This window comes from Typopeltis vanoorti, chromosome 26, assembly GCF_054136105.1.
Source record: "Typopeltis vanoorti isolate ZY-2024b chromosome 26, IOZ_Tvanoo_1.0, whole genome shotgun sequence".
Lineage (NCBI taxonomy): Eukaryota > Metazoa > Arthropoda > Arachnida > Uropygi > Thelyphonidae > Typopeltis > Typopeltis vanoorti.
The window spans coordinates 12,397,021-12,411,960 of NC_143574.1; the positions used below are offsets into that span (position 1 = coordinate 12,397,021).

At 35.6% G+C, this 14,940-nt stretch overlaps 1 protein-coding gene across 1 annotated transcript in view; it reads left to right on the top strand.

Annotated features, from left to right (window-relative positions):
• Positions 1-14,940, top strand: part of LOC150092333 (Fanconi anemia group A protein homolog) — a 388,676-nt gene that overhangs the window by 242,751 nt on the left and 130,985 nt on the right. Inside the window, exon 23 of the mRNA XM_090415063.1 lies at positions 11,631-11,773. Coding sequence (XP_090271189.1) covers positions 11,631-11,773 — 143 coding nt within the window. The remainder of the gene's footprint in view (positions 1-11,630; positions 11,774-14,940) is intronic.

Here is a 14,940-nt window from a genome sequence, read left to right on the forward strand (position 1 = left end):
GTTGCATTAAGCTTCCGAAGATTTGGGAAACACTCATCACCAGAGGTCCCACCTTACATTCCAGGCCACCTACTACCGACCTTAGAGGGCGCTCCACCTAGATAGGACTTTAGTGTCACCCACGTGGTTGGGCTTAGTATTGTAAGTTTTTGTGTGCATGTTACATTAATTGTTTTTGTAATCCCTGTAGATGTCCTAGTGACTAGGACGAAATATAGGAGTATTAAATTCTAATTTAATTCTTTCTGAGTGTTGTAAAAAAATCCATTAAACCTCCAACATAATGTCCTCACAGCACTTAAGCCTCTACTCAAGAAGCGCTAGAGGAAGAGCTTTCAGATACACCTGGCCATGATCTTTGGATGATTCTTTATGACGTCTCATGCGCTTCGGCAAGAAAAGAATTCAAAAAAATACATAGTCGGCACTTGAAAAAATACAAAAACCTGATAAAGAATTCTACTTCCTTACTACAGCCACCACTTAACACTGTTGTCAACCTCTCATCCATAGTTTTAAAGCCTGAAGCACTCACCTCACCTTCACGTGGCCACTATTTCGCCCTAGCTCCTAAAAGAATACCTGCCGAGGAAATCATGATCCAAATAGAACATGGGATTCGCAACCTTCCTTACCATATCACCAACAATGTCAGACTGGATGTAGCTGGTGTTCTCACCAAAGCAAAACCTCCAAAAACCAACTTATCCAAAGACGAATATGCAGCCCTACTAGAAATTAAGAAAAACAAAAAAATAGTAATCACCAAAGTGGTTAAGGGAAACGCCACTGTGGTGCTCAATCAAAAGGACTACAAAAGTAAGATTAATGCTTTAGTACTAGACCGTACTACTTACCTCCCTATTGAATATAGTTCTACCAGCTCTCAGATTAGAACTCCTCACAGACTCCTTAAGAAAGTCACTTCTTGGCCTGTGGAAGTCACTAACAAACTAAAACCTTATAACTCTAGACCCCCCCGATTATACCGACTCCCAAAAATACATAAACAAAATGTGCCATTACGTCCCATAGTGGATGGCATTGATTCCCCCACATATTAATTAGCCAAACATTTAGCCAAAACACTCACACACTATACTGGCAACACACCATCACACATAAAAAACTCAGCCCACTTTAAAGCCAGTATATCTCACTCCAACACACTGACATAATGGTCAGTTTTGACGTCTCCTCCCTGTTCACTAATGTCCCACTCAAAGAAACCCTAGAGCTCATCCAAGCCAAGTTTCCTCCCGATATCTCAGCCTTTTTTAGTTCACAATGAACTCAGGCTATTTCGTTTGGCAAGGAAAATTCTACAAACAGATAAAGGGGACATCCATGGGTTCACCACTTTTCCCACCTTTGCCAATTTCTTTATGGAAACCTTTGAAGAGACAGCCTTAAACTCCACCCCACAAAAACCCACTATTTGGCTTCGTTACATGGATGATGCGTGTTCGCTATTTGGCCACATGGCTCAGATACACTCCACTCCTTCCTAACACACTTAAACAACCAACACCCCAGAGTCCAGTTCACCTTAGAAAAAGAGGAAAACAACACCCTCCCCTTCCTAGACACTTTAATCATTTGCCAGCTTGATGGATCTTTGGTTTTCTCTGTTTACAGAAAACCCACCCATACTGGCAGATACATTCACCAGCAATCCCCCCCCCCCTGTCACAACAATATGGGGTTATAAAATCACTGTATAACAAGGCAAAATTAATCTGCTCAGATGACAATGCCTTAACCACTGAACTAAACCACATCCTCGATACTTTCTTAGCCAATGGCTATAACCCCGCAAAAAATACTAAAACCAGTAAACCACAACTCCCTCCACAATAAAGATTACACCAAATCTATCACCATCCCCTACATCCAGGGCACCTCTGAGAAAATAACCAATATCCTCAAAAAATATGACCTTACTTCTTGTTACAGATCATATAAAAAGTTGGCATCCCTTATCCGCTCTACCAAAGACCAACCACTTCCCCTAGACCTACCTGGTGTATACCAGGTCCCTTGCAGCTGCAAATTGTCCTACTTTGACCAAACAGGCAGGACAGCAAATATCAGGATTTCAGAACAGACTACATCCGGTTTCACCAGTACAGCCACTCTGGGCTGGCAGACCATGCCTTAGATACCCACCATAGAATTCGTTGGAAGAAAACTAAAATAATACACTGCAGCAAGTTTAAGTATGAAAGATTATTCAAGGAATCATTAGCAGCTCTAAAAAATGTTCCAAACCTCAACAAATTTAGGTGCATGAAATTACCCCAAATTTGGGAGACTTACATTATGAGAACTTCAGCCCAACGGCCAAGACAACCAAATTAGCCCGCCAGAGGGCATCATTTGGACTTTAAGAACAATATTAGTTTCTTGCCTTCTTCCTCATTTTCTTTTGTTAGTGCCTGCGTGCACATACCATATTTTTATGTTCCTGAAGATGGCAACGTGACGTTGCCGAAATATAGAAGTTATTCTTCTGTGAAGTGGATGATGTGTTCGCTATTAGGCCACATGGCTCAGATACACTCCACTCCTTCCTAATACACTTAAACAACCAACACCCCAGAGTCCAGTTTACCTTAGAAAAACAGGAAAACGACACCCTCCCCTTCCTAGACACTTTAATCACTCGCCAGCTCGATGGATCTTTGATTTTCTCTGTTTACAGAAAACCCACCCATAATGGCAGATACATTCACCAGCAATTCCTCACCCCCCCCCCCCACAACAATATGGGGTTATGAAAACACTATACAACAGGGCAAAATTAATCTGCTTGACAAGGCCCTAACCACTGAACTAAACCACTGGCTATAACCCCCAAAAAATCCAAAATATACTAAAACCAGTAAACCCCCCCTCTCCACCCCCTCCACAATAAAGATTACACGAAATCTTTAGTCCCTTGCAGTTGCCTTTAATTAATATCCTTTATATGTGTTGTTAATTCCTTAAGCTAATTACCAGTTATGTATGACCAACGTATAAGCCTTGCTACTAGAATGTAGTTTCATATAATTTTATTTTTAGGCTTGTAGGAATTTTATTGTTTTTCGAAATTTGATATTAAGTTTGTTCATATCAAAAATTAATCTGCTTGACAAGGCCCTAACCACTGAACTAAACCACTGGCTATAACCCCCAAAAAATCCAAAAAATACTAAAACCAGTAACCCACTCCCCTCCACAATAAAGATTACACCAAATCTTTAGTCCCTTGTAGTTGCCTTTAATTAATATCCTTTATATGTGTTGTTAATTCCTTAAGCTAATTACCAGCTATGTATGACCAACGTATAAGCCTTGCTTGTAGGAATTTTATTGTTTTTCGAAATTTGATATTAAGTTTGTTCATCATTGACTATGCTATGGAGAGTGTTTTATTGTTGCTCTGTCACATAAATTTGAAATCAAATATGCTCTTAGGTAATTAAAACTATTAACTCGTTCTATGATTTCCTGGTTATGGGTTGGTCTTCTACTGACTTTGACTAGTTTTGTTGAGGACAACACTTCTGTGATGAGTTCTTGGATGAAAATGTTATAAAGGCTTGAGAAGAGTGGGCATCCTTGCATAACCCCTCATTTGATTTCATCTTTTTTAGTTGTGATATTTTTATATTGAATTACTGCACTTAAGTATTCTGATAGTGGTTTGAAACAAATATTAGTATTTCTTTGTTTATGTCTGTATTTTTCTTTCTTAATAATTGAATGTTTTTCTCTATTGGCAGAAGCAGATGCTTTTTAAAATCCACACAACAGCAATAAAGGTCTCTTCCCCCATTGCCCCATGTGATTTCGCCCAGACTATGAAGAATAAAGATATGGTCAATTGTTGACCTGATTTTTCTAAAGCCAGTTTGTTTTTCTTCTATGAGCTGTTTGCAGATGTAATTTGGGTTATTCTATATTATTTTTACAAAGATTTTATAAGAGTGGCAAAGAAGAGTAATTAGTCTATAATTACTACATTTTTATGTATAGGCAAGATTTTTTCTATTTTCTAATCATTTGGTCCCAGTGAAAATAATATTATTGAAAATTTTGGCTAGTTCTTTAATTAGATCAGGTCCACCAATGTTATGAGCTCTGTGGGTATTTCGTTAGTTCCAGGTGCTTTTGTTGATTTCATTTGATTAAGTGACATGATTACTTCTTCTCTGGGATTATGGGTGCTTTATCTTTCTCATTGGTCAGTATATGTGGGTGAAAGCATTCTTCATTAAAGATATTAAAGAAGTAATTGTACAAGACGTGTTCTATTTCTTTAATATTTTCATTTACCTTGTCTGAGAATCTTTCATGGTTAGTGGAATCTTTCATGGTTAGGAATGTAGTCTTTGGTAATCACAATTTATAGAGTAAAAAAATTTGGACTTGTGACATAAATAGACCTGTGCATTTGTCTGCTTTATTATTCACCCAATCTATTTTTGCCTTTTGTTCCATCCTGTCTAGCTGGTTTTGTAGGCTTCTGTAATATATTCTGTTTTATATTCTGTAATATATTCTGAATAAACTATATAAACATTATATAGTTTATTCAGATGTTCTTTAGCCTGTCTTTTCTGCTTTCATAATCTCATTATCTCAGGTCACTCAGTTAATATCCGCTAAATGGCTCAATAGTTACCATTAAGGGATGAATGGCATAAGCGATTAATTACATGATAAAGGACAGAAAGCTGCTTATGTTTTAATTCTTGAAAAATCCTAAGGTGGTTTTGTACATTTTATTCACTTTGGTCAGTTGGGAGGTTAAAGCCACTTTTTTTTTTTTTTTTTTTTTTTTTTTCATAATGTGAACCATGTAGATGATGCACAACAGTGGAGATGTAATGTCTTTGTCTTACATCTCATTTTACTTTAAACCTCATTCCTGTGCCTCCTTCATTTCTAACTGCTCACTTACAACTAAATATTAGATATATGATGCTCTGTATGATGTACTTATACCATAAACTGGAGATTTTTTACTCTTTGTAAACTCTTTTACAAAACTGTAGATTTTTCATATCTACAAAACTTAAATTCAGATCCTTTTTATATTCCTGTGACTTATTGATTATTTGTTTTAAAGTAAAAATCTTTCCAAGATGTTTCCTTTTGTGCTGAAGTTTTCTTCTGCAGTGTTTCTTACAATTTTTCCTCTTCTCAATTACGCATTCCTAAATCTTACCTGGAACAATCAGTGAGGAAATTCCTTTGTAATTCTCAGATTGTTTTAATAAATAAATAAATATTATGAGAGCTCTATTCCAATCATCTGGAATTCAACCTTCCGACTAGGCCTTCTAAATTATGCAACATAGCCATTATAAAACTTTTATGCCTCCATATTTGAGTATATTTCTAGTTGAATATCGCCTACTCTAGCTGTCTTACCACTCTTTAAGTTTCTATGTCTTTTGTTTTTACCTTAAATGTTAATAGTACCCTAGATTGCCTTCCTTTTGAATATTTTCCACCAGTGTTCTGTCAGTGATTATTATGATAAAGAAATAAAATAATGTCAAAGGAAGAAATCATTTCCGATTACTTCCTTTGACATTATTCTTCCTCCATTTCTCCATTGCATTTTCAGTAGCTTCCAGAACATTTTGAAACCTATGAAATATTTATAATTCTGTATTCCTCAAGTCTTCCCATTACTTTTGTACATAACAGCTTTTTTATGTATTTTTTATGTTTTCTCTATGGGTGCATATCTGTCTTACTTGCTGGAAACTTTTCTTATGATTTCTTTTCTATGACTTTTTCTTTAATGTTTTATGTTTGTCATGAAGCTCTCAGAAAACTTGGACATTCCTTCCTTGCTGAATCCCTCAATGATTTCTTGGAATTTTCTCACTCAGTCTTTAATGTTTGAATTGCCTTCACTTTCTCTCTAGTAATATTTATATATTTGAGCTTGCAGTTCACTAAAGCCATGTGACTGATTTTTTTTTAAACTTTCATACCCGTTTTTTGTTTTTCCAAGTAATACTACTTTATTCTTGCTCAAAACTACATGATAATCAATTTCTGTTTCAAATGCACAAGATACTCATTATCTTGAATGAGTCTGAAGGTAGTTACTAGCAACAATAACATAATCAGTAAGAATTTTCTTATTTCTTGTGAGGTCTCCATATGAATTGATGAACATCTTTATGTTGGAACATGATGTTAGCAGTGAGTGGTCTGTGTCCTGAGCAGAAAGTCTGTGTCCAGGAGGCTGTTACATTATTACTAGCTTTGTTCTTTTCTCCAAACTTTCTCAGAATATTTCTGTCTTATATTAATTTTCATTATTTGGCTCATCCTTGCAGTTTAGGTCTCCAATAAGAATCATTTTTTTTCTTCATCAATTGTTGTCTCTAATGCCTCGAGAAACCCTTCTACTTCTTTCCTTCTAGAACCTTCTGTGGGACCGTAGACACACCAATAATTTGCATTGTTTGATTTCCCATTTTGTAGTTTTGTCCACATTACTACTTGAAATTGTCTCCCATTGAAGACGTTTATTTTTGTGTTTAGTGTTGTATATTATAACTACTCCCTTCTTTCCTTCTTATGTTATCTTATAGTTATTAGAAGTCTCTCATGTTTTTTGTTCCTCATCTCTATTACACTAGGTATATCAACATAGTATTTCCTGTTTTTTGCTGGTTCCACCTTTTTTCCGTCAATTTTCCTTACATTATTTGTGCCTATATTCAACACTTTTGACTTTGAGATTGCTTCAATAGCTGATTTTTTACTCTTTGCTCTAGTTGCCTGGTGAAAATAGAAGGGTCTTGTTTAATTGGGTGATGTTCACCCAGAATGGCATTTGATCATGTTGTGCCATCATATCTGTTTGAGTCAATAGTGAATACAGTTTGGCTCACTACTTTCTCGATTACAGTTTTCCCAAATTGCCACCCATCCTTATTTGTTTACTATTCAGATGGATGCTTACCAACTATCAGAGTGCACCACAGGAAGGGGAGGATTGTCCATAGTATATAAGGAATATGGAGAGCTGACTGGAAGGTAGTAGTTCCAGTCAACTCTCCATATTCCTTATATACTATGCAGAGGTCCCAATTATCTAACTTCGACCCTTAATTTATCCCATGATCTCATGTCGCCAGATGCATATAATATTTGCAATTCAAATTAAATTAATAGTGGGTTATTAATATAGCAGATAAATTATTTGCTAATAATTTAATTAACAAAATTAAAGCAACTTATCAGAGAGACAAAGCAGGAATTACAGAAAGTTGAGAGGCATTTGAATGAACATAGGAAGAAAAAGAAAATTAAGCAACAAAATAAGACACAACTAAGCACGGAATCAGGTAAGTCAGAAAGTAAAGAAAATCAGGTAGTAACCTTGTTTATAAAAAGAAGGATGTTATTTGGTATGGCGACTATCATAAAACATGCTATTGATGAGCAGGTTATAACTTTGAGTTTTCCAGGAGCAGAAATTAAAAATATAACACAAGCAATTCAGAAACAGAAAAGAAGAAAAGTAAATGAGATTGTAATTGTAGTAGGTATTAACGACTTAACTAGCGATAAGTTCAGTATGAGAGAGGACATGAAAGCGTTGTTCAAAGAGGCAAGAGTAGTAAGTATGTGAAAATAGTAAGTATATTACCTCCATATGATAAAAATGAATTAAGAAGAAGGGTTATGATAGCAAATGATTTGATGCATAGGCTGTGTAGAAGGAATGGATGCAATTTTTTGGATGTGTGGAGTGAGTTTGAGTGAAGATTAGATTTGTATAAGAGGGACAGCCTACGCCTGAATGCATTTGGTATCAAGAGTATTGAAAAACTAATAACTGGTATGAGACCTAACACAGGGAGTCAGGGAAGCTAAATTATAATGGGAGGAATGATGAGAATATGAGTGTAAAAGCGACAATGTTATATAATAATGACAGGAATGGACATTATCATGGAAATTATTACAAGGAGAGAATGATTTTGACTTTGTGTTTAATTCCAGTTCAGACCCATTGAACATGTGTAAAGATGTTTACCTGTGTTAGGCACTAGAGAAGAATAGAAATCTACAAGTTGTCCAACTGTGTTATGCCGACTACAGACAAGAATATACAAAAGAACATGCAGGTAGATTATTGTGTCTATACATGAATGCTAGGAATGTCAGAAACAAAGGGACAAAGTTTGTTGCCTTGGTTAATATGTTGGGACCTCAGATTGTAGGCATTAGTGACACCTGGCTATCAGAATCAGTCATACTAACTGGTATTGAGAGAGTAAAGGGTTCACTGTTTTTAGGATGTGGATAGAGAGGAGGAGGGCATGCTGCTAATGATATTGGTTAACTTGAATCCAGTTAGTGTTGAAACCAGTGACTGTAGTACTAGTAACCATATTTCATTTGGCAATGAATTTAAAGCCATCTGGTGTGAGGTGGAATCTAACAAGATCAATTACATAGTGAGATATTGTTACAGACCTGGTGGATCAGTTGCAAGTGATGAAGAAATGCATCATCAAATAGAGACGATGAGCACAAAAACAGTAATCATAATGAAAGACTTTAATTATCCAAATATTGATTGGGTAGCAGTAAAATCTCATGAGAAGAATGAAACTGAATTTATTGAGCTCTTGCGAGACAAGTTCCTCAAGCAGCATGTGACAGAAGGAACTTGAGGTCAAAGAACATTAGATTTGATTATAGTGTCAGAGGGTATTTCAGTTAAAGATGTAACTATTCTGCCTCTGGTTGGTGACAGTGATCATGTGGTACTCACTTGGGAAGTGACTAAATTTATGAATGTTCCATTCAGAAAAGGTTACATGCTGAACTACAAAGCAGGAAATTATGACTGATTGACGAGTATACTGAGTTCAGTGGAATAGTATCAGTTGCTGGATGGGAAGAATATCAGCAGTCAATGGGAAGCATGTAAAAAATACTTAAATGATGCAATATCAGAATTCGAAAGAGAGTTCGAAGAATAAATAGGATAGGAGTTAAATGAATGTGTAATCTTATTAAGTAAGAGATTTGTAAGAAACAGATGATGTGGAACTAATGCCATGTGCATAAGAATTATGCCCATTATGAAAATTATAAGCAGCAGGATAGAAGAGTCACAAATGTTGTATGGAAAGCTAAGTCTGATTATGAAAAGAAACTGGCTCTACAAGCTAAAGACAACCCACAAGAATTCTATCATGCTGCAAGTAAAAGAAAGAATATATACGAAAGAATAACTCTTCTGAATTCAGATGGTGTGAAGGTGACAGATGAAAAAGGGGATGTTCATCTAATGAGTGGCCATTTTGCTAAAAGCTGTCAACCTGGTGTATGCAACATTGAGTTCACTGCGACCTCTTCACTGATTGAAGAAACTGAGGGGTATTAGAGCTGTTGCACAAACTGAATAACATTTTAGCAATAGGGACTGATAGGACATTAGCAGGGGTGCTAATAGAGTGTTCAGCTGAACTGGCTATGCTTTGACCAGGCTATATAATTTGAATCTCAGAACAGGGAAGATCCCACAGGAATGGAAAGAATGTATGGTAATCCCATTGCACAAGGGTGGAAGATTGTGGAAAAATTGGTTAATTGGTTAAAAATGGGTTGACAGTGAATCTCTACCTTGCAATGAACAGCATGAGTTTACAAAGGGGAAGTCATGTTTTAGCAACTTGCTCACATTCTATAATAATGCTACCATTAAATTAGACAGGGAAAATGGTACACCATAATACTTTTGTATTTTGCTAAGGCTTTTGTCAGAATACAGCATGTAAGACTGCTGCATAAATTGGAGAATATGGGTTAGGATGATAAAATATTAGCGTGGATAAGAGGATGGCTGACTGAAAAATATCAAACAATGGTATGTGGGGAATGTGAGTCTGCAAGATTTACTTGAATTTATTGATCTTTTGAGAACTAGAATCAGTGCCCTGCCTACTAGGGCTCACACAGCCAGATGGGACAGAGACAACACCCGCTGTAGGGCTGGCTGCCTCTACAGTGAAACTTTGAATCATATTGCCCAGTGTTGCTTCCACACACGCATGGTGTCTGGGTGCAGAGGCATGATGCTGTGGACTCCATGTTAAATAACCATTTCAGAAACAAAGGTTGGGAGACCATGGTAGAGCCACACTATAGGACCAACACTGAGGTAAAGAAATCAGACTTAGTAATGAGAAGAGGGAGTGATGTATAGGTCATTGATGCCCAGGCAGTGGATTTGGAATGCCCACTTACCGACTGCCATCGAAACAAGGTGTGCTACTATAAGTGAAATGCAGACCTTGTAAGACAGAAGAGGAGTTTGGGGTGGGACCTCGTTTTTATCTCCCTCCGTGGCGTTTGGAGTGCCACAAGTTATAGGAACTTATGTCCATTAGGTCTAACATCTAGAGACTTTCAAATTATCTCCTTGAGAACCCTGTAGGGTACACCGATGGCCTGGTGTTTCCACCAGCAAATGACTAGTAGGATAGCAAGGACTGGCATCGGTTAGATTCTTGTAAAGGCTTCAGCCTATGTCATGTCCTTTGGGATGAGATGTACTGGGTAGCACTGCCCATAAATCAGTACGAAGATTTATAAAAATAAAAAATAAATAAAATAAAAATAACTAGTGGAGTACCACAAGGATAAGTCCTTGGTCCACTGTTATCCAGTCTATACATTAACGGTATTGGGAATGATTTGATAGGCGACTTACAGCAATTTGCTGATGATCCAAAGATAGGTAGGGTAATTAGGAATTCTGCTGATATGCAGTATGATTTGATGATATATGACTTGCAGAATGATTAGAATAGGCTGGAATTGTGGGCATGGAAAAATAGATGTCAGTAAATGCAGTGTCATGTACTTTGGTGTGTTTAGATATCTAATGTCTTATTATATTGGCAGAATTATGGTAGAAGAAACTGATCAGGCTAGGGATCTTTTAGTGTTAGTAGATAGCAAGTTGAAGTTCAGGGGCCATGTGACAAAGATTGCAAATACAACTCAAAAGATAATGTCAATGCCGAAACGAACTTTCTCAGATAAAGATAAGGATGTCATTTTGCCTCTTTACAAGGCCTTGATTAGACCTTACTTGGACTATTGTATGCAGGTCTAGTCTCTCTATTTTTGTTGTGATTCTGATACAGTGGGGAGAGAGATAGTGTTAAAAATGATATCAGGATTGTGGAATACTGATTATGAAGACAGATTGAGAAGTTGTAGACTGCAGACTCTAGTAAACTGGAGAAAGAGGGGTACATGATCGAGATTTACAAACTTTTGAAAGGGTCATACAGGATTTCATTTTATGGAGGGTAGGGAAAATACAAGATGTATCATTGGAAGCTGAGAATGAATGGATGCCACTAAGAAGGCAATGAGGGCTAGATTTTTCTCTCAATAAGGTGGTGCATGATTGGAATGGATTGCAATTAGATGTGTGTGCAAGCAGTGTGAATGAATTCAAGAATAAGTATGATAGTGGTGCATGTAGTATGTGGCCTCCCTCGATAAGTCCCTGGCTCCTTGAAGGTCTCTCTTAATAAAAAAAAATAATAATAATATTAATATATTTGTAATTATAGAGACAACTGACGTCTGCCCTCTTGTGACAGAGTTCTGCAACAGTTTGCAAGCCATTGTCAAACAGATTAAATTACCAGCTGACTTTAATGCTGAAGCGGTTCTCATTCTAAATGATGCAGAAGTATCTCCTGCTTTAAAAAAAGTAAATTAATATTTTACATTGAGTTTTTTTTTTTTTTTTGCTAGATGTTTAGTATATTTACTACGCTGAATGTATAGTAAATGTATTGTTTCTTATTTTTCTTTTCTTGTTTTATTACCTTGTTTTATATTAATATCAGTATCATTTCATTGATTTCTTAAAAGTGAATGGCATCATCTTTTACTTTCATACTTTTCATCTAGTTTGAACTCAAGTTAGCCTAACATTCAACAAACTGGATACAACATACATTGCACATTGGTTGACTGACTTCAAACCAGTGTTATAACATAACTGTAACAGGTTTCACCACACACACACACACACACACAAATTTTGTCTTTTTCTTTGTAGAACAAGTTGCAAGACATATTTTAATGACATGTATTACATCAGGAAGCCAGAATTATATGATTGAGTGTCATATATTTTTGTTTTGTGAGCATGATTGCAATTTGAAATAGTTGATTATTATTAACATTCCCTGATTTATGCATTCATGAATGACTGTATTCTTTGTCACTGTGGTCAATAATTTTCAATGATTGAAGCTTAGTGGGAGTAGGTCTCATCAGTCAAATATTTTCAGTGTTGTAGGTATCAACAAAAGCTTTCAGTTTGTATATAGACCTCATACTGACCTCATAATGAACTCATGTAAGTTAAATAACTGTTTTATTTTGTATATACCATTCATGCTTGTGGAATACTCATCTTACTGCTCTGTAGGTTTGATTGAAACTAGTCTGAATTACTATCTGTTCTCTACTTTTTGATATGCAGCATATCTTGTTGCTGAATGCAGAGTCCTACTTTTTGCTTATTATAAACATCATACACTTTGTGCATAGAGTGAAACTCTAGGCCAGTCTTCTGTTCGATTTCCTCAAGTGGATTAATTTTAATTTACTAAGTTATTTCGATAAGTTAAGTATCTTTATTGTGTTAGTTTTTCTTTTCACAGTAAATGCACACTATAGTGAACACCACAGTAACAAAATGGTGTGCTCTAACAAACTACAGAAATTCCTGGACTAAGTCCCATAGAATCAATATGAACTTTTAAATTACAATTACACTATTACAAACTAAAAATAAAAGCTGAAAAACCTTCATGATAGTGAACTGAATTACCTAGCAAATGATATTATAATCAATACATAGAAGAAGTGGAAATCATACATTGATGAAAGAACATTGTTTATGTATGGCAGAGAAAAACCATATATAATAAATCGGAATGGCAGGAAATTGAGAAAAATAACAAAAGGGATGGTTGGAAATCATCCATCAATGATGTAGGCTATGAGAAATAGCATGAAATTATAAAAATTAAAATGCAGAATTAATGTTTACATTTCAAAATGTTATATTAGCATAAATCAATATGACTTACCTGTTCATAATGAACTAAATGTGTACAAACTACACCATTAAAATCAAAAATTCTAAATCAGAATAGTTTTTTTTTTAATCTTCTGAAAAAATAGCATCAAAAGATGCTATTTTTTCAGATTTTAACAGCTCATTTGAACACTAAATGAGCTGTTCTCACACAAACTTCATAGCCTTTTAATTAAATTTCAAATTAAAGAATTACTGTATATTGTGCCACATTTCTTTAATTTATATTTCTAAGAGAACAGTATCAACTGTGACTGTCCATCATCATTGATTTCTGTGCAATTAGGAAGCTGAATTTGTTTTACAGTAGCTGTACCAATCCTTCCCCCTTAAGCTGACTGGTGTAGGCTAATATTCATTTCATCCCTTATCTCCTACCCACCTTTCCGTAATTGAAGGAGTAATATAACTTATAAAGTTGCTTGAGTTTTCAGGTTATTTGTGATTTTAATGGTACAGATCACATATTTAGTTTATGAAAATTTTAGGTTAGTGACATTGATTTAAGCTAACACGTCAAATTGAAACATTAATTCTGCAATTTCATTTTTATAATTTTTACAACCTGAGATGGGGAGGGGGTTATAAACTCAGTCTGAGCTTGAGTGATTAGCAAAAAAAAAATCATCTCCAAGTTGATAAAAAGGCTTTCCTTTAAGGCAGATAGTGTGGTCAGAGTGTGACATATTGTCAGACTTAAGAAAAGGCTCAGTTCTGCTAAACAGTAGCATATATTTCAGGCACAAACTTGTTTGCCTACACTTGGATAAAGGATTAAACCAAGTATATAAGTTCTTGGTATCTTTAATGTATAGTATAACCAAGTGGAAAAACTTCTAACAAGCAGTAGCATATATGATATGCACAATAAGATGGACAAAGAGAACAACAGAATCCTTTCTTTTATGCTTACAGTGATCAGAATACATAATAGAAAACCACTTTTCACAGTTTCCTTTCATAACTTCCAGGAATGGAAGTTATGAAAGGAAAAAAGCCCCTTGTCATCGCTCCTTCCTGCTGTTCAACCAAGCGAAAGAACTCTGCAGTATCAACCCTGTAACCACCTCCCAACAATTTAAAAGTCTCAATCATATCACCTCTCCTATTCACCAAACTCTGCAGTCCACATTCCTTCAGCCGATCCTCATAACTAACATTGTACAGTCCTGAAACCATCTTTGTTATCCACCTTTGTACCCTATCCACAGTTAATTTATCCCCTTCAAATCCTGGGGAACAAATGTGAGAACAATAGTCTAAGTGTGGTCTGATCAGGGTCTTATACAAAGGAATGATAACTCTTTTATCTCTGCAGGTCAGTATCCTTCTCATTATTGCAGCAATCCTCTGTGTTACCACCACCCCTAAATTTGTTGTTTCTCGCTACTCTCTTATACTGTTATTAATATTAATGTTAAAGAGGAGTGGTACTAGACTACATCCATGTCAGACACCTGCATTTGTGTTCTGTAATTCAGATTTTTCTGCAGTTATCTTTATCTTAATTTATTGTTTTGTATATATATATATATATATATATATATATATATATATATCGAAAATTGCTTTAACTGGTTAGGAATGTTGTCATCATTAATAGATTCATCTGAAGGTAGTTGCTGTAATTTTTCATTTATTTTTTGCTGATATAGTTTTCTTTTATCAAAGTCAAATAATGAGCTGACTGTGAACCTAAGTTATTGGTTGTCTAATGGATACCCATGCTTTATCCATCTTGGGAGGAACTGTGCTGATGTCAC